Below are 18,879 nucleotides of genomic sequence, written 5' to 3' on the forward strand. Positions count from 1 at the left end.
TGGCATGGCTGTTCTGTACGTCCCCTCCATAATAAACCCGCTGGGCTGCCCTGGGGCCGCGTGGCTGCTCCGGAGTGGATGGGGAAGAGCGGGGAAGGGTGCTGCGGGGTGTGAGGGGATCGAGGATGGGGGCACTCCATTTCACCGTGCACATCTCCCACCGCCATCCCTCCTCCCCCCCGGCCTGTGCCCACCCGTGACCCCGCACAGCACCGCGGGAACACCCCGCTCCCCATTCCCACGGCCCTCCCACCGCGGGCCCGGCGCAGGCTGTCCCCGGGCCCGGAGCAGGCTGTCCCCGGGCCCGGAGCAGGCGGTCCCCGGTCCCCAGCCGTGTCCCGGGCCGTGCCTCGCCCCGGTTCCCACGCTCCCGGTTCCGGGCCGGAGATCGCGGCGCTCAGGGGGCGTGGCCTGCTGAGCATCAGCCAATGGGTGCGCTCGGTGGGAGTGGGCGGGCCCGGCGCGGGGCGGGCGCGCAGGCGCAGTTTGGGCGCAGGCGCGGAGCGGGTGGGGGGCGATGTCGCGCCGGGCCCTGAGGCGGCTGCGGGGGGAGCAGCGGGGCCAGGAGGGGCCGGGGCTGGGCGAGCTGGGCCTCGACCCCGGCCCGGAGCGCGCCCGTGAGGGGGGGCCGCCGCCAGCCCCCGGGAAGGGGCCCCGCGGGCCGCCCCGCGCCGGCGTCAGCAACCGCTTCGAGCTGGTGAGGGGGGCAAAGCCAGGGGACCCCGGGGTGCAGCGGTTGCTGGGGGTTACTGCGGTGTCAGGGACTCGGGGGGAAAGTTACTGGGGGATAACTGGGGGGCAGTGACTGGGGGTGACAGCTGGGTGGGCAGTCCGGGACATTGCTGGGGGACAGCTGAGGTGACAAGTCACTGGGGGTGGCTGGAGTGACCTGGGGGCAGAGGCTGGCGGGGTGTGGGGGTGCCTGGAGGGAACACGGGGCAGTGACTGGGAAGGGCTCACAGCGGGGGTGGCAGAGGTGACAGTGTGTAAGACAGTGATTTGGGGTCAGCGATTGGGGTGGGAGTGATCGGTTTGGGTGGTGGGGGGCAGTAACTGGGGCTCAACTGGGAGGAAATGGGAGAGAGGCCTGGCGGGGGGCTGGGTTTGGATGTTGTCAGAGCTGGACTGGTGAAACTGTTTTTAGGAACATCCCTGCCACCTTCCCAGCACTGCAGGATCCCAGTGCTGGATGTCAGATGGGCCCTGGTGGTACTGCTGGGTCCTTAGGGTGCCTTGTCCAGAGCCTTGTCCTGCCCTCCACACACCTGATCCAGCCCCAGCCATTCCCTGTCCTTCCCCGAGGCCTGGCTGTGTCAGCACAGGCAAGGCTGGGTTTGGAGGCTCTTCCAAGGGAAGAGGAGAGTCCGTGGTGTGAGGAGATCCTGTGCTCCCCTCCATGGGTGCGGGACTGTCTGGGCAGCCACTGGGTCCATGCTTGTCACGAGGGGTGTCCAAAACTCCATCTATTTGCAGGTGGAGTGTTGGATCAGATCCGTGGGGAATTCCATCCCTGGGCTGTCCCTGCAGCTTGTCCCTCTGTTTGCAGATCCCGGCTGAGGAGTCGGAGGATGAGCTGGTGGCCGGGGAGGAGCGAGCAGACACCCGGCTCAGCGAGCAGGACACGGCAGGAGGGAGCAAGGACAGGAGCAAGGAAGGGGCTGTGACCGAGGAGACGGACGGTGATGGACAGAGAGAGGGGCAGGAGGCTGAGCAGCCAGACCAAACGGTAACTGCTCCCAGGGATCCAGCGGAGGGATGCACACCGGGAACTCGTATCTGCGTGAGGATGAGCAGTTTGGTGCTGAGAGCTGGGTTTATGTGTAGGGTGCAGAGGGATTTTCCAGCTGCAGAGAGGAGGCACCCAAGGAGGTCGTTGTGCTGTGTCCACATGAGCTCTGAGGTCGGGCCAAGGAGGAGTGGTCTCAAGGAGGTGTTTGTTTTGGAACAGGGGATGTGAAAACTTCGAGCAGTGTCAACTGAACACTGAACTTCTTCTTCCCCATAGTGATTTGTTGTCACTGGGTATTGATCCTGTGGTCTGTATCAGCCCAGCAGTGTCTCCTTGCAGGATTTTGTAAGGAAAGGGGCATTTAATTAACAATTTTCCATGGCGAGTCCAGCCCAGATCTCATGGAGAAGAGGGTTGGGGGAGCAAAGGGGTTGGCCCCTGGGCTCACTTGTTGGCTGTGCATTTGGGGTTTGTGTTCCTGGTTTGGGTGGCAGAGGAACAAAGTCCACTGTCTGTGTGCATTCCAGCTGTGCCGCTGGCCTCTGCCAGCCCCAGGCCTGTGAGTGCTCTGGATAGTGGGTGCCTGTGTGAGCAGTGGCTCCAGGGCTCCTGATCTGGTGAGTTTGCTGTGCCAGCACCTCAGGACACACCTGTGGCTGCTCCCAGAGCTCCAGGGAGGACATGGGAGCCCTGGGCAGGCAGCTGCTGCTCTTGGGCAGAGCCAGGACAAGGCTTGGAGCAACCTGGTCTAGTGGAAGGTGTCCCTGCCCAGACAGAGGGTAGGAACTGGATAAACTTTAAGGTCACTTCTACCCAAAACCATTCTATGATGCTGTGATCCCTTGCTGAGCTACCTGCTAGATCCTGGAAATGTGCTCCCCAGCTGTGCCAGTCAGGTTAGGGGATCCCCTGTCACTACTGGACACGAGGTAAGTAGCATGGATTTAGTTACAGCAGGCAGAGGTATGATTATCAGAAGAGAAGGGTTTTATTTTGGGTTTTTTCAGCTCCTTTTATACGGTGTTCCAATACAGGTTTAACATGATTGCTAAAGGGAACAACACCTCTCTCATCTCATTGATGGGGCAAGAGAAAACACTTAACACAGCTGTACAATATTGTTCTGAGAACTACTATCTATTTACAAAACACAGTCCTTGCGAGAGAAATGTTCTCAAGAGACTTTCCCTTGGGAACAGATCAGTTACTGACAGGCTGAAAACTCTCTCAGACTCAGAAAATCAGGTCTACAATCCCCCAGCATCCTGAGCTGAAGCAGTTGCAGGGGAGAGGCACTCTGGTGCTGGGGCCTTTGTCAGGTGTTGGTTTCTGTGGAAATGGGAGTGAAATTGGGAACTGTCCCACTCGCTGGGAAAGCAGAAATGCAGCTTATCCTGGGCACTGAAAGATGCTGAAACATTTCCTCCGCACCTGGCACAGCTAAACTTGTCTCTCTCCTGATTTTGTAGCCTTAGACATTGATGTGAAAGTCAGCTGAGGTTTAACCCTTTGTGAATCTTTGGTACTTTCCTCTATTTTCTCCTTGTGTCTTCATTTCCACCCACTAACAAACAGTAAAGGGTGAATTTTGGTTTCATTTAAGGACCCTCAGTGTGCTGATCCCTGTGGGAAATGCTCTCCTTCCCATGGAGCTGGCACCTCTGCAGTTCATGGTAATGCTGACAGCTCTTCCCTTTGTCTTTGCAGCTGGCAACGAGTAACAAGCCACGGAAGAAAAAAAAGAAAAGGAAAACCAAGAAAAATTCAGCAGGAGAGACTGTGGTATGTGTGTGTGTTCTGAGTCAAGGACCAGGCTGATTCCTGCAGTGGGGTTGGCAAAGTGGGAATTCTGAGGTGTCTGTAGGAGAGATTCTAGGAAAAAAGCCATTTCAAAATTTAAAGAAGCCTTTTTAGAATTGTGGAATCCTGGAATGGTTTCAATTGGAAGGGACCTTAAAGCTCATCTCATTCCATCCCCTGCCATGGGCAGGGAGGCCTTCCATCAGACCAGGTTGCTACAAGCCCTGTCCAACCTGTCCTGTCCCTTTATCCCCTGTCCAAAGTCTCTCTCCAGTTCTCTTGGAGCCTTTTTAGGCACTGAAAGATGCTCTAAGGTGTCTCCAGAGCAGAGGGGCTCCAGCCCTTGGAGCATCTACATGGGCTTCTCTGGACTCATTCCAGCAGCCCCACATCCTTCCAGTGCTGGGGACCCCAGAGCTGGAAGTAGCAGTTGGATTAAAATCATTAATCTTCTTAATTCAATAGGAGTGAGGTTCAGGTGGGAGCTGGTTTGCTGGTGAGGTTTGAGTCTGAACTGTCCACAGAGTTGAATCCTTGAGGTTGGAAAAGACCTCCCAGATGATGGAGTCCAACCTCCCTCTTCACTCCAGGGAGATTCAGTGTTCAGCATGCTGAACCACCGGGTTCTGGAGTGGCTAAGCCGTGACAGCAGTGCCAGCGCCCAGCTGGCCACCTCCTCCCTGGGAATTCCGATCAGGAGTGAGTTTCTGAGGTGGAAAACCCTCTTGGAGAGCCTGTTTCCTTTCCCAATCCAAGAATATTGAGCAGCAGGGGGACATGTGCCAGCTGGAGGCTGGGGGGACACCCAGACCCAGGCAGATTGGTTTGCCAACGAGGGATAATGCAATCTCTGTTCCAGCAGTTCCATGCACATTATCCCTTTCCTGTGTACACTCCACTCACAGGGGCTAAATTTAGCTTGAGAAGGCAGGCTGGCAGTGCTGCTTGGGTGTCCTGAATGGAATTCTGTGTTCCACCCATGGACATCATGAGGAGGATGTGAAACAGGCACATAAGAAATGTGTCACTTGTTTGTTGAGGGAAATCAGGGTTAAAGTGTTATATAACTGTTGGATGTGAGCAGCTGGATGGATTCCTGGGGTGGCTGGAAATGGGGAATGGGAGAGTTGGATTTAAGTCATGTGAGTGTTTGAGACCTTGTCATGAGGCTCACAGCAGTAACTTGGTATTTCTGTGGAAAGTAGAGGGTTAAATATTTAAAACATCTTTGGACAAAGAGTGGAGTATCAGGCCAAGTGGAAATGTCTTCCCACTATCAGAGGGCAGGGTTGGATGGGATATTGGGAGGAAATTCTTCCCTGTGAGGAGGGTGGTGACACCCTGGCACAGGGTGCCCAGAGAAGCTATGGCTGCTCCATCCCTGGAAGTGTCCAAGGTCAGGCTGGACAGGGCTTGGAGCATCCTGGGATAGTGGAAGGTGTCCCTGCCCATGGCAGGGGTGGAACTTGATGGGCTTTGAGGTCCCTTCCAACCTAAAGCATTCCAGGATTCTCTGCAGAGCCACAGCCCCCCACCCAGGGATCGGGATGAGCTGCAGGCAGCTGGGTGTGATCTGTGCTGGGTGGCCTGCAGGCTGCTGTGACTCAGCCTGTAGTAAATGCCTTGGCTTTGCCTTTCTTAAGGAAGACAACGACCTGGAGGACATCGACAGCCTTTTGGAGAGGATCGAGGACCCCAGGCTGGCCCCACAGAGCCAGGGTGGGATCACCGCCGACACCCGGCCTCTGCTCTATGTGGAGCACAGGTACTGCTGGCTCCCACCTGGCTCTGGCCTTGGTGTGACAGATATCTGCTCCCTGAGGAGGCAGCTGGGAGCTTCCCAGTGTGATCTGGCCAGGAACTCAGCACCTTGACTGAAAGGGTGGGAATGGTTGTGCACATCCCTGCTCTGGGTTGGGATGGTTGTGCACATCCCTGCTCCAGGCTGAGATGGTTGTGCACATCCCTGCTCTGGTTGGGATGGTTGTGCACAGCCCTGCTCCAGGCTGAGATGGTTGTGCACATCCCTGCTCTGGGTTGGGATAGTTGTGCACATCCCTGCTCTGGGTTGGGATGGTTGTGCACATCCCTGCTCTGGTTGGGATGGTTGTGCACATCCCTGCTCTGGGTTGGGATGGTTGTGCACATCCCTGCTCCTATCTGCTCCTCTGGAAGCTGTGTTTGGTTCTGATGGGGATTCTCTGCTGCCAGGCCTGCTTGCAGTGGTGGCAGAACCCAGTCTCCAGAGGGACCTTCTAGCCTCAGATCATTTGTGGGAGAACCTCTGCAGAGGTGTCAGTAGCCCTGGTGTGTAAAGCTTGACATGGGATTCACTTGTGCTCTGGAGCCCAGGCTTCTCCTGGGAACATCCCAGCTAAGGCTCCAGCTGCCCTGGAGAGGGCAGCAGCAGTATTCCCCAGCTCTGGAGCAGAGCAGGAAGAAAGCCTGTCTGATGGAGCAGGGCTTTCCCTTCAGTTCTGGCAGTTTCAGTCTCCTTTCTCCATGCTGTGTCTGATCAGTGGGGAGTGTGTGACAGTTTGGGGGTTTTCCAGAGGCACTTTGGGCAGCTGGGTGTTGATGGAGATACTTGAGTGCGCCACTGTTTAATTAATGGAGCTTTTCTTTCTTCTTTCCACCTTCTCAGAAACTTGAATCCAGAGAATGAGTTGAAGAGATACTTTGGGGCTCGTGCTGTGCTCGGGGACCAGAGGTTAGTCCAGAATTCGATATTAAACCCTTTCCAAATCCGAGGAAGTGTGTCTGTCCTGCCCTTGGCAGGGTTCATGGAGTCCCCAGTGCCACACCCAGGTAATCCCAGGCTCAGGGTGTGTTACTCATTTAGTAGCTGCTTATTGGGACAGAGGAATATTTTCTGCAATATGAACAAGGTGGGGAAAGACTTCTCCAGGCTTTTACTGGCATTTGCTTTTTCTTTTGCTCCTTTCCCCTCTCATTTATTTCCAAACCACCCTCGAAGGTCCTTTCATTCAAGTTCACAGAGTGCAGACACAGGTTTTGTTTGTTTCTCCACCATTCATCCCTTGTTGCCATCCCAGAGCCTCTGGACAGAAGGTGAACACTGAATACTTTCAGAGTGTCTCATCCACTTGCTTCCAGGTGCCCAGGGAACCTGTTGCTCCCTGGGTGTGATGTCTCTGCATTTATCCACTGCACTGTGCTGTCACACAGTTGGAAAACCATGAATGGTCTGAGCTTGGAGCAGTGCAGGTGGAAGGAGGGAAAGTGTGTGGAAGAGCATTTGGTACTTGAGGAAGAAACTGCAGTCCCTTGGGATTGTCCTGTGCATGGCCAGGAGTTGGATTTAATAATCTGTGTGGGTCTTTTCCAACTCAGGATAGTCAGTGATCCCTTTCTGGGGAGACATGACTCCCTAAAAGTAGCTTTGATCCTGAATTGCTCCTGAAACAATAAATTGTGCATTTTTGAGTGCAGCTTAAACTAATCAGTTGCCATTTGAAGGCCCTGCTGGGAAGAGGGATGAGTCAGAGGGATGTGGGGCTCTCCTGATTGGACCTGGGAAGCTGTTTGAAGCACAGAGGCAGCTGAGAGTTTGGCAGGGATAAAAACAGGGAGAGAAGCTCTACAAGTGGAGATGCTGGAGGCACTGGCTGGCCTAGATGGTGCACATAAGGCAAAGCCTGAGCACAGGTATGTTGTGTCCTGAAGGCAAATGTAGAGCTCCGGGCACAGCTTTGTGTAGCTCTCTGTGGGGAAGAAATTGGATCACATTTTTCCCTTTAACATGGTTTCATCCTGTCAGTGCTGAGGAGTTGTGACCTGTGTGTTCCCCTCCCCAGGCCAAGGCAAAGGCAGCGGCAGTACGTCCGCAGCATGTGGCTGACAGCTCCCAAAAACACCTGGCCACGCTACAGCAAGACAGGTGAGGCTTTTGGGGCTGCCTCCTGCCCTCTTAACCCTTGGCCAGTGTGACATGGATGCTGCTCAGGCCATGGAATCTAAGGGAGAAGTGCTCCTCAGCTGGTAGAAATACACCTCCTGCCTCAACAGAGAGCTCTGGAGCTGTGCCTTATGATTTGGGTTTGTTTTCCCCTCTTTTGGAGGTTGCAGGGCATGGGTGCTTCCCATCTTAGCAGCAGAACTGCTGGATAATGAGAAGGATCCCTGGGCAGAACGAGCAGCCTGGGTTTTTTGGGTGGGTTTGGGATTTGGACTCATGAGAGGGGGTGGAGAAAAAGAGTGAAATTCTCTGTGAGTTTCCAAAAGCACGTGTGTCTCTGGAGCCAGTGATGGGAGTGAGCTTTTGATGCTCACTGTGAGAGAGCACAGGAGGTTGTTTTGGGGTACCCAGGTCTCCCCTGCACCCTGCAGGTATCACCATGCAGCTGCTGGACACCCGGAGGGGCGTGCAGCACTTCACCTTCGAGCACCACCGTGAGTACCAGCAGGTCCAGTTCAAGTTCCTGGACGCTGTGGAGTCCATGGACCCCAACAACATCGTGGTACGTTGGGTTGGTCGTGGTGTTCCCTCCTGTGTTCCTGCAGCCCCTTTCCCTGGGAGGTTGGGCTGGTGCATTCCAGTGGAATCGTTTGGGTTGGAAAAGCCTCTAAGCCAGCTGTTCCCCCAGCACTGCCAAGGCCACTCCTAACCCATGTCCCCAGGTGTCACATCTACATGGCTTTTAAATCCTTCCAAGGATGGGGAATTCACCCCTGCTCTGGGCAGACTGAGGCCAGGGCTGGGCAACACTTCTGGGGGAGGAATTGTCCCAAATATTCAACGTGAATCTCCTCTGCCACAGCTTGAAGTCATTTCCTCTTGTCCTGTCCCTGTTCCTGGGAGCAGAGCCTGACCCCTCCCTGGCTTCCCCCTCCTGTTAGGGAATTGTGCAGAGCCAGAAGGTTCCCCCTGAGCCTCCTTTGCTCCAGGCTGAGCCCCCCACAGCTCCCTCAGCTGTTTCTGATGCTCCAGCCCCTTTTCCAGCTCCGTTGCCTTTCCCTGGATGTGCTCCAGCCCCTTGGTGCTTGTGTTGGGGTGAGGGGCCCAGAACTGACCCCAGGATTGGAAGTGCTGCAGCAATGCCAGCACAGGGGATGAGCACTGTCCTGGTCACTCCTGTGGCCACACCATTGCTGACACAGGCCATGTGGCAGTGACCTTCCTGCCCACCTGGGCTCCTGTCCATCCACTGTCTCCTGCACCCCCAGGTTCTTTTCCAGCCATTTTTCCCCCAGCCTGTAGCGTTCATGGGGTTGGTGTGACCCACAAGCAGGACCCAGCATGTCACCATGTTGACTTTCATCCCATTGGCCTCATCCCCCTGATCCATCCTGTCCAGATCCCTCTGCAGAGCCTCGGATTATTTATTTCCAGTCTCATTTGGACTGTTAGGATCTCTTTGGACAGTAGAGCCCTGTGTGGGGTGAGGCAGCGCTGAGTTGTGCTGTCACCTTGTTAATCAGTGACCTCCTTGGTGCAGAGGAGGTCTGGTGGCCGAGCCTTGGTGGCTCTGCCAAGCACGTGCCAGGTCACCTTCAGAGAGAGGAACCCACAGGAACTGTCCGTTTGGCTGGAAGGGTGGGAACAAAGCTCCCTTGTCTCAGCTCTTAGCCGGGAAAGGAGGAATATTGTATAAACCCATCATGAACTGGGAATCCAAACTAACAGCTGTTCTATTTATAAACTCCTGCAAGAATGAAAAATGTGTCTTTTCTTGGTATTTCAGCAAAACAGGCTTTTGTGTTAGGAGTCCTTCATGCGTGTCCGAGCTCATTAAGCTGTATGGTAACATTTATAGTTTGGAGTGATAAGCAACAGCAAAATTGCTCTGCACCCAACTAAACCATAACTGAGGGATGTTTCTCTGAAAGGTCTGGCCACATGAGCTGGGATCCATGCCTTGGAGATGTTCTTTAAAGAGCCCATTGTCTGCTAAATAAAGTTTACTTCCTTCTGCTTTCCCATCCCCAGCTCAGGGCTGCGGGGCTCTCTCCAGCTCAGCAGTTCTGCCTGGATTGAGGGATTTGGATTAAGTGAGCCAAGGTAATTCCTGTGCAGCAGTGAGTGTCCCAAGGACAGCTCAAGCTCAGTCCCTCACACAGGACAGGCTTTCCATGGTATTTTAATCTGGATGCTCTGACCTTCTTAGGGGGTCTGGCTAAATTTGAAGACATTCATACGGCTTGAAGTCTTCCCCTTTTCCATCAAGGGTAAGATGTAACAGATGGATTTGGCAATTCCAGATGGTTTGTCCATGGTCACCGCAGTCCTGGCATAGCTAGAGCCCAGCTTTGCCTTGTTGCTGTGGTTTCAGTGCATAAAACATTGCTTTTGGGGAGCCTCTTGTTCAGTGAGTGCTTTTTCTGTCCTTGCTGGCAGGTTAAAAGGGTCTCAATGACCTTTCCTTGGCTTTTTCCCATCACAGTGACCCTGAATGCTCCATGTCCCCCCCCAAAAAGCGGACTAGAAAGCAACTTAAGAGTTTTATCCCTTAAGGAAGAGGTTAATCATCAGGCAAGCGGCTCCAGGCTGGGCTGGGACACCCTGGAATATCCAGTCTTTGTGCTGTAGGTGGTCTCCACCCTGCAGATGGAAACTGCTAGAGTTTTGGAAGCTTTGTTTTTTCAGTTTTAGAAAAAAAAAAAAAATCCCCAAAGTGTGAGAAGATTTGTAGTAGCTTCAGTATTTTACTGAACTGAGGTTTTAGGTACTTGAGAAAAGTAGCCTATTTATAATATAATTAGTGTACAGTTAATATAATTAGTGTATTAGTATAATTAGTGTATTAGAGAAGATTTTTAAGTTAACTTCTTTTCTGAAGCCTGGAAGTAAATATTTATTTATTATTATCCATTACCATTGCTGATTCCTGGATTTGTAATAGATGTGTCCAAATGTCCAGATGATGCAAAAGCCTGATCAAATGCTCAGAACTGTTGAGGGATAGATAAAAAAAAACCCAAACTGTAACAGTGCCTGCATCTCGTTCTCTCCTTTCCAAGGAAATGGAGGAGCTGGGAGAGATCTGGAGGAGAGCAGTAAAGCTGAACAAAGGCGTGGCATGGCCTCTGCTGGAAAAGCTGGGAGGGAGCTGCCCAGGGGAGGCTGCTGTTGGGGGCTCCCATCCTGCACATGCTGGGGAAGAGCTCCCTGTGCCCTTCCAGCTTGGGAATGGATCTGGCAGGGTGGGATTAATCTTGGCATTGTGTGTCACAGAGCTGGAAGGTACCTGGGTCAGTGAGTGAGACACCGGTAATGACACAGAATCTTTGCAATGCTCTGTGCAGCTGCTGCTCCAGATGAACCCCTACCACGTGGACTCCCTCCTGCAGCTCAGCGACGTGTGCCGGATGCAGGAGGACCAGGAGATGGCCCGGGATCTCATAGGTAAGAGTGAGGTGAGGAGCAGATGTGTTGGTGTGAAATCCTCCCCTGGCAGGGGCAGTGTGGGGCAGGAGCTTGGCTCTTCCTGGACCAAGCAGAATGGTTCCTTTTCCCACCCAGAGTGTGAATTACGTGGAAGTGCTCACTGCCCTGGTACCTGTTGCCACCACATTGTGTGAAGTAACTTTGTGCCTTACTGGGCTGGGAATGAGCTGGTTTCCTTGTTTTTTGGGCTAAACTGAGTGCTGGGCAGTGCTGTGCTGGGCTGGTGTCCCTGTCCTGTCCCTGACACGGACCTTGCTGTCCCCAGAGCGGGCCCTGTACAGCCTGGAATGCGCCTTCCACCCCGTGTTCAGCCTCACCAGTGGGACCTGCAGGCTGGACTACCGGCGGCCAGAGAACAGGTGAGCAGGGCTGGGGAGCAGGGAGGCTCAGCTGGAGCTCCTGGACCCCTTTTGGCCACAGCCACCCACACTCACCACTGCTGCTCGTCCAGGGAGTCCCCTGAGCATCCTGTTCTGTGGGGGGCTCCTGGGATGGTGCTGGAGCACAGGCAGGTCGTGAATGGAGGCTTCTGCACAAAGCATCCCTTTTCCCAAGGGATACCTTACTGCAGTAGGAGTTGTCCCTCCCTGTCATATCCTTCTCATGCCACTAGTACCCCTTAGCCTGAAACGGTACAAAAACCCTTGCTGTGTGTTTCCAGCCATCACCCCCAGCACTCACACTCCTCCCAGCTTGGGTCTTTATGTAACTCCAGCTCTGCAGCTGCTGGGAAAGGTGACTTTATTCTGGGAATTTTCCAGTCAGCTGACCCAAGCCATCTCTCCCAAACTGCTGTACCTGGAGGGTGCTCACATTTCAGTCCCTGTGGCTGACACGCTTTGTGCCATCAGTGACCTGTATCACCAGTTCAGGTGTTGGGCCTCCATGCTCTGTGTCACCGTCCCCACGCCACTGGGACAAGGTGGGATGTGGATTTGGGGGATTTACTTGATCCCAGTCTCCAGAGCAGCCCGTGAGTTTTCTGTCCCTGGTCGTGCACAAAAAGGGAACAAAAACAAGAGCTGGGAGCATGGGGCTGGGGGGTGTCTGTGGCATCCCATGCCTCACCAAGGTGTGATGCTTGGAGGTGAGGAGCTCTCGATGACTGTGTTCCCTTTTTTGAGTGAAACAAAATGCTTCTCTAAGTCCTGCTGCTGTTCCCCATGCAGGGCTTTCTTCCTGGCTCTCTTCAAGCACCTAATGTTCCTGGAGAAGAGGGGCTGTCCCCGCACAGCCCTGGAGTTCTGCAAGCTCATCCTGAGGTAGGTGCCTCCACCAAGGGTAGAGTGTCTGGGTTTGGGGGCACAGTCACCCCAGAGGGGTCCTGCTGCTCCTGGGCTTGGTGTGGGCTCATTCCCACCCCTTAGAGCTGCACAGTCTGTGCTGGGGGTGTGCTGGTGCCCTTGGAGAGGTGATGGGTGACGAGGGGTCCTGGGCAGTCTGTGACTGCCAAACTGTGGCTGAGCTTGGAGGCTCAGCAGAGCAAAGTGGGACAGTGGCTTCAGCCCACTCAGTTTGTGGCCACTGATCCTTCTCCTGGGTGGTGGCAGGGGACTGTCCCCTCTGCAGGGACACAGAGCACCACACTGTCATCCTGCTGGCCATGCAGGAGCGACCGCGTTCCTGTTCCCTCACTTGCTGAGTCACTGGATGTCACTGGGAAAGGCTGTTGGACTCAGAAATCAGGGCAGCTCTCTCAGCTGTTGTGACACTGGGTTTGTTCTCTCCCCCTGCTCCCAAGCCTTGATCCTGAGAATGACCCGCTCTGTGTGCTGCTGCTGATCGACTTCCTGTCCCTCCGGGCCAGGGAATACACCTTCCTGACCCGCCTCTTCCAGGAGTGGGAGGTGAGTGGCCAGCAGGTGAGGGGATGGGTGCCTGGGGTGCTCCCCACCAGGTCAGCCCTTTGAAGGGGTCTCACAGCCCAGCTGACATCCAGCAGCATTGGAATGATCTATGCAGGCCGGGCTGTTGGTTCCTGTAATCCTTGGGCCCTGCAGATAGCTGTAAGAACTCAAAATTGCTCACTCAGCTGTGGGGGCACTGAGCCAGGGGCTGGGAACTCACTTAACCCCAGCAGGCAGAGCCCCGACCCCGCACAGCCCAGCTCTGCTGCACAGCATCATTTCTCGGTAACGCTCGCTCTGATCCTGCAGAGTCACCGGAATCTGTCCCAGCTGCCCAATTTCGCCTTCTCGGTGCCACTGGCCTATTTCTTCCTGAGCCAGCAGGAAGAGCGCCCGGAGCTGGAGCGGGGCCAGGCCCGGGAGCGAGCGGCCCGGCTCATCCAGCTCGCGCTCATCATGTTCCCAAGCGGTGAGTCTGTCCCCACCGGTGAGGTCATCCTCCAGGGCTTTGTCACTGTCCTCTGGGAGAGCCGGGACTGCATTCCCGGCAGGCGGATGCAGAGGCAGGAATTTGCCCAGGGCCTTTGAGGAGGGAGCCCTGAGTCAGAGCGGAAGCGGTCGGGCAGAACGGCAGTGCCTGTGCCCAGTGTGGCTGGGCGAGTGCAGCTCTGGGCTCCTCACCCAAGCACAGACACTGAGGGGCTGGAGCATGTCCAGGGAAGGGAACAGAGCTGGGGAAGGGCCTGGAGCAGCTGAGGCAGCTGGGGCCTCAGCCTGGAGAAAAGGAGGCTCAGGGGAGACCTTCTGGCTCAGAACTGACTTCACAACTCCCTGACAGGAGTGTGCAGCCACGGTGGGGTCAGGCTCTGCTCCCAGGGAACAGGGACAGGAAAAGAGGAAATGGCCTCGAAGTTCAATATTGGGAGTAATTCCTTCCCCAGAAGTGTTGTCCATCCCTGGTCCAGTCTGCCCAGGGCAGTGGTGGAGTCCCCAACCCTGGAGGGATTTAAAAGCCGTGAGGATGCAGGTTAGGGGTGGCCTTGGCAGTGCTGCAGGAATGGTTGGACTCAATGGTCCTAGAGGCTTCTCCAGCCTTACAATTCTGTGATTCCATGATTCTGCCCTCCCTCCCCATAGCAGCCAATGCTCCTCCACCAGCAATGGTCAGGGGTGAGCAGGCTGGGGGAGGATGAGAGCTGGAGTCTCAGAGCAGGGAGATGTCTCACCTCCTGGAGGCTGCCCAGAGCAAGGACAGGCCGGGTTTCCTTGGCTCTCCCTCCGAGGCACAGCTCTGTTTTGGATGTGCTCTCCCCATGGGTGCCCATCACTCTCCCTTTCATCCTGTGGGTGCTGCTGTCCATGAAAGGAGCACACAGCCCTCAGGCCCAGGGGAGGGTGTGTGCAGCAGGAAGAACCAGCTCTCCGACAGAGATTCAGTTTGTGGGGGCTGGAAACATTTTTTAGGCTGCTTGTTGGGGTGACTGGGATAATGCCTGTGTGAGCACAGGGACCAGCAGTGTGCTCACCCCCTCCTTGTGTCCGTGTTGGTGCCCCGGGGGTTCTGGCCCTGAGGAGGGGAGTGACCCCACCCCACCCCACACTGCCCCTCACCAGCAGCTCCAGACGAGTTCTCTGCCTTTGTCTTGCAGTTCTGATGCCGCTGTTGGATCACTGCAGCGTGCAGCCCGATGCCAGGGTCGCCTCCCACCCCTTCTTTGGGCTGAATGCCCAGATCAGGTAAGGCCTGGAGATGTTCTCAGCAAAGGGAAGGGATCGATTTTGCCGGCGGCGGGGATCTTGCGTGCTCAGACAGCTAATGGAGGAGCTCGTTTGGCTTCCCTGAGTAGGCTCATTTGATAATGCCTCATTTGATAATCCTTTTGATAATGGCTTTCCATAATGGCCTGTGGATCAGGCTGATAGACCCACCTCACCTCCAGGTGGACAGGTCAGAAGTTCACCCCAGAGCCTGTTGGTGTGTGCAGGGAAGGGGAGCGATGCGTGTGTCCTCCCAGGGCAGGCTGTCTCCAGCCAGTCTGCGTTCCCTTGACACGTGTTCTTCTCAGCGTGCGAAGGCTCTCCCTCAGGCCAGGGCAGTGTCCCCTCATTTCATGGCTCTGCTTAGCCTAAAAATAGATGGAGGCAGAAGTTCTGGTGAAGGTGGATGGCAATATCCAGGCAGGAGCCTGCGAGTCCTCTCGGGTTCCCACGCCAAAGGCCAGAGCTGAGCCCCCAGCGTCCCACGAGGAGCAGGAGGAGGAGGAGGAGGGTGCCGTGAGTAACAGCCATCTCCCACAGCCAGTCGCCCGCCCTGAACCAGCTGACATCCCTGTACGTGGGCAGGACACACGCCCTGTGGAAGGACCCAGCAGTCATGGCCTGGCTGGAGCCCCATGTCCACGAGGTTCTGCACATGGTGGAGGCCCAGGACACGCTGGTGCAGGAGGCCGAGCACAAGTGAGCACAGAGGGTGGAGGGCAGGGTTCCTGTGCCAGGGGACAGAGTGGGACAGAGGGTCTGTCCTAGGCAGCAGCAGTTCCAGTGTCTGAGACAGGGCTCAGAGCCCCACAGCTGCTGGTCTGATGCCAGAGGTCACAGCATGGGGCCAGGAAGGCAGTGGCTGAACCTGCATTGCATATCCTGCACTGCCTTCCCCAGGCTTGGCTGCCACCTGTACCCTGGAAACATCCTGGAGAGGGTGGAGGGGTGGCCTGGAAGGGCAGGGATGGCCACACAGGGAGGTGAGAGCTTAGAAACACTTCCCAGTGCTGAGAAACAGGAGAGAGCCATCAGGTGTCCTAAACCAAGGTCAATCTGCTCATTCCTGAGCTCTCCACTCTCTCCAGAGCTCAGCAGCTGCCACCCCCTTTGGCTCGCTCTAAGCCAGCTCCATCCAATATGGCCTTGTCCCCCGGAGCCAGGGAAGCTGCTGACACTGCACCTGGAGCAGCAGAAATGGGAATGTGCCTGCTCAGGGCTCACTGCTGTGTCCCCTCCCCGCCTCAGGAGGAAGATCCGGTACCAGAGCGCTCCCAGGAACATCTACCGGCACATCATCCTCTCGGAGATGAAGGAGGCCACAGCAGCCCTGCCTCTGGTGAGGGGCCTGGTGGGACACAGGGGCTGTGACTGCACGTGGTATGGTGGCACGTGTGTCCCTGCTGGGCCCGTCCTGACCCCTGTCACTCACGGCTTCTGTGGGCACTTGTGTTTGCTGCTGCTGGATGCACAGCCTTCATCCCTTCTTTTCTCCTTCATCCCTTCTTTCTCCTCCCCCTGCAGGAGGTGACCTCCCAGCCTGTGATGGGGTTTGACCCCCTGCCTCCTCTGGATTCCATTGTTTCCTACACCCGACCGGAAAGGTACCACCTCGTCCGCTGGTGCCTGTGCTGGCACAGCCGGCCGTGTTCCCAGGCTGTCCGTGGGTGCTGACATCCTCCTCCATGGCACAGCAAGAGCTGTGCTGCTCCAGGCAGGCAGAGCTGCAGGCTGGACTGGTCCTGCTGCTTCCCGTAGTGGTCACCACTGGCCATTCCCAGCCATAGGGCAAAAGCCAGGGAAAACCCAGGCCACGGCTGACTGTGGGAGGGTTTGGGGTAAATGAAAATCTAAGTTACAGCCAGTCTTGGTGTTGGGGTGATGCCATACGTGTGTTCAACACCAGCCCTCAGAACAGAGCTGGTAGAATCATGGAATCCTAGAATGGTTTGGGTTGGAAGGACCTTAAAGCTTATCTCATTCCACCGCTATGGGCAGGGACACCTTCCGCTATCCCAGGTTGCTCCAAGCCCCTTCCAACCTGGCCTTGGTCATGCTCATAGTGACTGGTTTGCACACTTGCTGCTCAGAGTTGCCTGAATTCAGAATCCCATTGGAACCCTCAGTTCCCTCCCTCAGGGCTGGTTCCAGCAGCACCATGGTTCTCCCAGCACTGCCACATCCCATTGAGGAGTCACAAACTGAGCTGTACCTTCACCATGGTGCCACTTGTGTCTTCCAGGACAAGCCATCCCTCCAACGAAAGCACTTTATCCCTCTTCTTCCGCTCGCTGTTGCCAAATTTTAACTTGCAGGTGAGCACACGTTGGGATTTGGGTGCACCATTCCCCCATGGTGCTCCTGCTCCAGGAGCCACTGCTGGCAACACCCTGCTGCTGCTTTGGCACCAGTGTTGTCCCTGTCCCTGCCACCACCGTGCTGCTCTCTCGTAGGGGGACATCCGGCACGACGGGGACGACGAGGCCGGGGCAGCGCAGGACCTCAACCAGGGGGTGAACAGGCTGATGGCGGCCATGCGGGACATGCTGGCCAACATCCAGTTCCAGGAGCCCCCCCGTGACGACAATCCCGAGGGTGACGGCGACTGGGACTGAGCCCGGGCTGTCTGTCCCCACAGCCTGTGGCATCACCCCCGATTTGTGTCGCACTCCAATAAAGTCACACCAATGGACTGGCTGTGGGAATGGGCTGTTCTGAGGAGGGGGCTGCATCCATGGCACAGTCTCCATCTGGGGAGCGGGGCTGAATCTGCAGCGATGGGCCCTGGCCAGGGCCTCTCTCATAACAGGGGACAAGGGCTGTCTGAGCATGTCCGAGCTAATCAACAGCAGCTGTCCCTTGTCCCCATGGCAGCTTAGTCCCCTTCTGGCCTCCTCTACACACAATTTCCATCCTATTCCCCTCCCTGTTCTTCTGGCTCTTGTCCTTAATTCCCAGAGGGGTTTTGCTGCCCTCTTCTTCAGCTCCTTTGTGCTTCCCATAGCCTGGAGCTTCCCTCCCTCCACAAAATACTCTGCACCCTCACTACACTGAACCTTCCAAAGGTCTCAGAATCCCCTGTGCCAGTAGAATTGTGCATGGAGTAGCTTTTTCAGCCTTTCAATTATGTTCAGAGAACAAATCTTTCCCCCCCTCTTTGTTTGTCTATCATTTATTCCCTCACCTTCACCTTCTAGAGACAGGATCGAGGTAAGCCACAGTCAAACCTTAACTCCTGCTTGTTCCTGTAAAGCTTTTTTCCCCTTTTTTGGCAGAGTAATGGTGAATACATGAAGTAAATCCCTGTTTCTGCTGTATTGCCTCCCTGGGGGGCTGTAGCTGGGTTGGCCGGGTGTGCAGACCCGAGTCTCAAGCCAGCCTGCCCTGGCTCCATTCCCCACTGGTATATCCAAATCCCAAGGGATCCCATCCCTGTAATTTGGCATGGGGGCAGCCTGGGACCCCATTCCCATCCGTGCCAGAGGGAAGGGCTTCCCAACGGAAGTGGATAACCGTGGGATCGGCTTTCTGGTGGAGCTGTGAATGGCTCTTTGGCAGCCGCGCGGCTCCAGGCATCAACACGGACCGAAGGCACATGATGGTCAGATGGGTCCTGTCCTCACCCCGCCTGCCTGGGATCCCTCCGGCGCCGGGCTCTGCAGCATCCCATTTAATCGTGCCTTTGACGATTCCTATCGCATCCCATGCCTGCCCCATTGTACATCTTCCCTGGGGCCATGGGAATGGGACCCCTGCCAGTCCCAATGCGTGGGACAGCTTGGACTGGGCAGTGCAGAGGGTCCTACAGGGGTCCCCGAGGAGCATGGATAGCTCAGGGTGTGTGGATGATCCCCACGGCGGATGGGACCCCCCAAGACAGAGTCCCATGGGGCACATTGAGCCCCATGGGACACAGAGGCCTGCAGGGCATAGGGGGCCTCTCAAGATATGCAGCCCCCCATGACTCAGGACATGTGGACACTCTAAGGTGCTCAGTCCCCCAGGGCACAGGGGACCCTATGGCAGCGCCCCTAAGGTGCATGGACCACCCCAGGTGTTTGGGACCCCGGGCACATGGTGATCCCAAGCAATCGCCTTCCCCAAGGCCATCCTCTCAGCCCTGGCCTCAGCAGCGGCTCCCCTCACTGCCCAAGTGCCTCCCTCATGCAGGTGCCCACCCTCCTCGGAGGAGGAGCTGCGGGAGCCGCCTTTAAAGTGGGGCAGAGAAAGGGCCCTTTCTTCCTCAGCAACCTGGGCCGGCGGGCGTGGGGCGCGGGCAGCGCTGGCACAGAGAGCGGCCGCCACACCAGAGGGTCCCGGTGGGCGCACGACACCCC

General features: G+C 56.0%; 1 protein-coding gene across 2 annotated transcripts; it reads left to right on the plus strand.

The window, feature by feature from the left end:
- Positions 1 to 487: 487 nt before the first annotated feature.
- TCF25 (TCF25 ribosome quality control complex subunit) lies at positions 488 to 17,234 on the plus strand. 2 transcript variants are annotated; one of them, XM_086847987.1, is made up of 18 exons: positions 488 to 697; positions 1,547 to 1,726; positions 3,437 to 3,511; positions 5,173 to 5,294; positions 6,174 to 6,239; positions 7,348 to 7,430; positions 7,880 to 8,010; positions 10,796 to 10,895; positions 11,203 to 11,296; positions 12,107 to 12,199; positions 12,679 to 12,784; positions 13,094 to 13,253; positions 14,434 to 14,521; positions 15,083 to 15,241; positions 15,791 to 15,881; positions 16,067 to 16,146; positions 16,682 to 16,857; positions 16,996 to 17,234. In XM_086847987.1, exons 1-17 carry the CDS (start codon positions 518 to 520, stop codon positions 16,848 to 16,850), a joined length of 1,977 nt encoding a protein of 658 aa, XP_086704113.1. In that variant the 5' UTR covers positions 488 to 517; the 3' UTR covers positions 16,851 to 16,857; positions 16,996 to 17,234. The 2 variants fall into 2 exon arrangements, with proteins under 2 accessions (XP_086704113.1, XP_086704112.1); XM_086847986.1 differs by having other exon boundaries at positions 16,785 to 16,857.
- The last annotated feature ends 1,645 nt before the right edge of the window (positions 17,235 to 18,879 follow it).

The sequence above is a fragment of the Cyanistes caeruleus genome, chromosome 12, assembly GCF_971803275.1.
Source record: "Cyanistes caeruleus chromosome 12, bCyaCae1.hap1.1, whole genome shotgun sequence".
Classification (NCBI taxonomy): Eukaryota; Metazoa; Chordata; class Aves; order Passeriformes; family Paridae; genus Cyanistes; species Cyanistes caeruleus.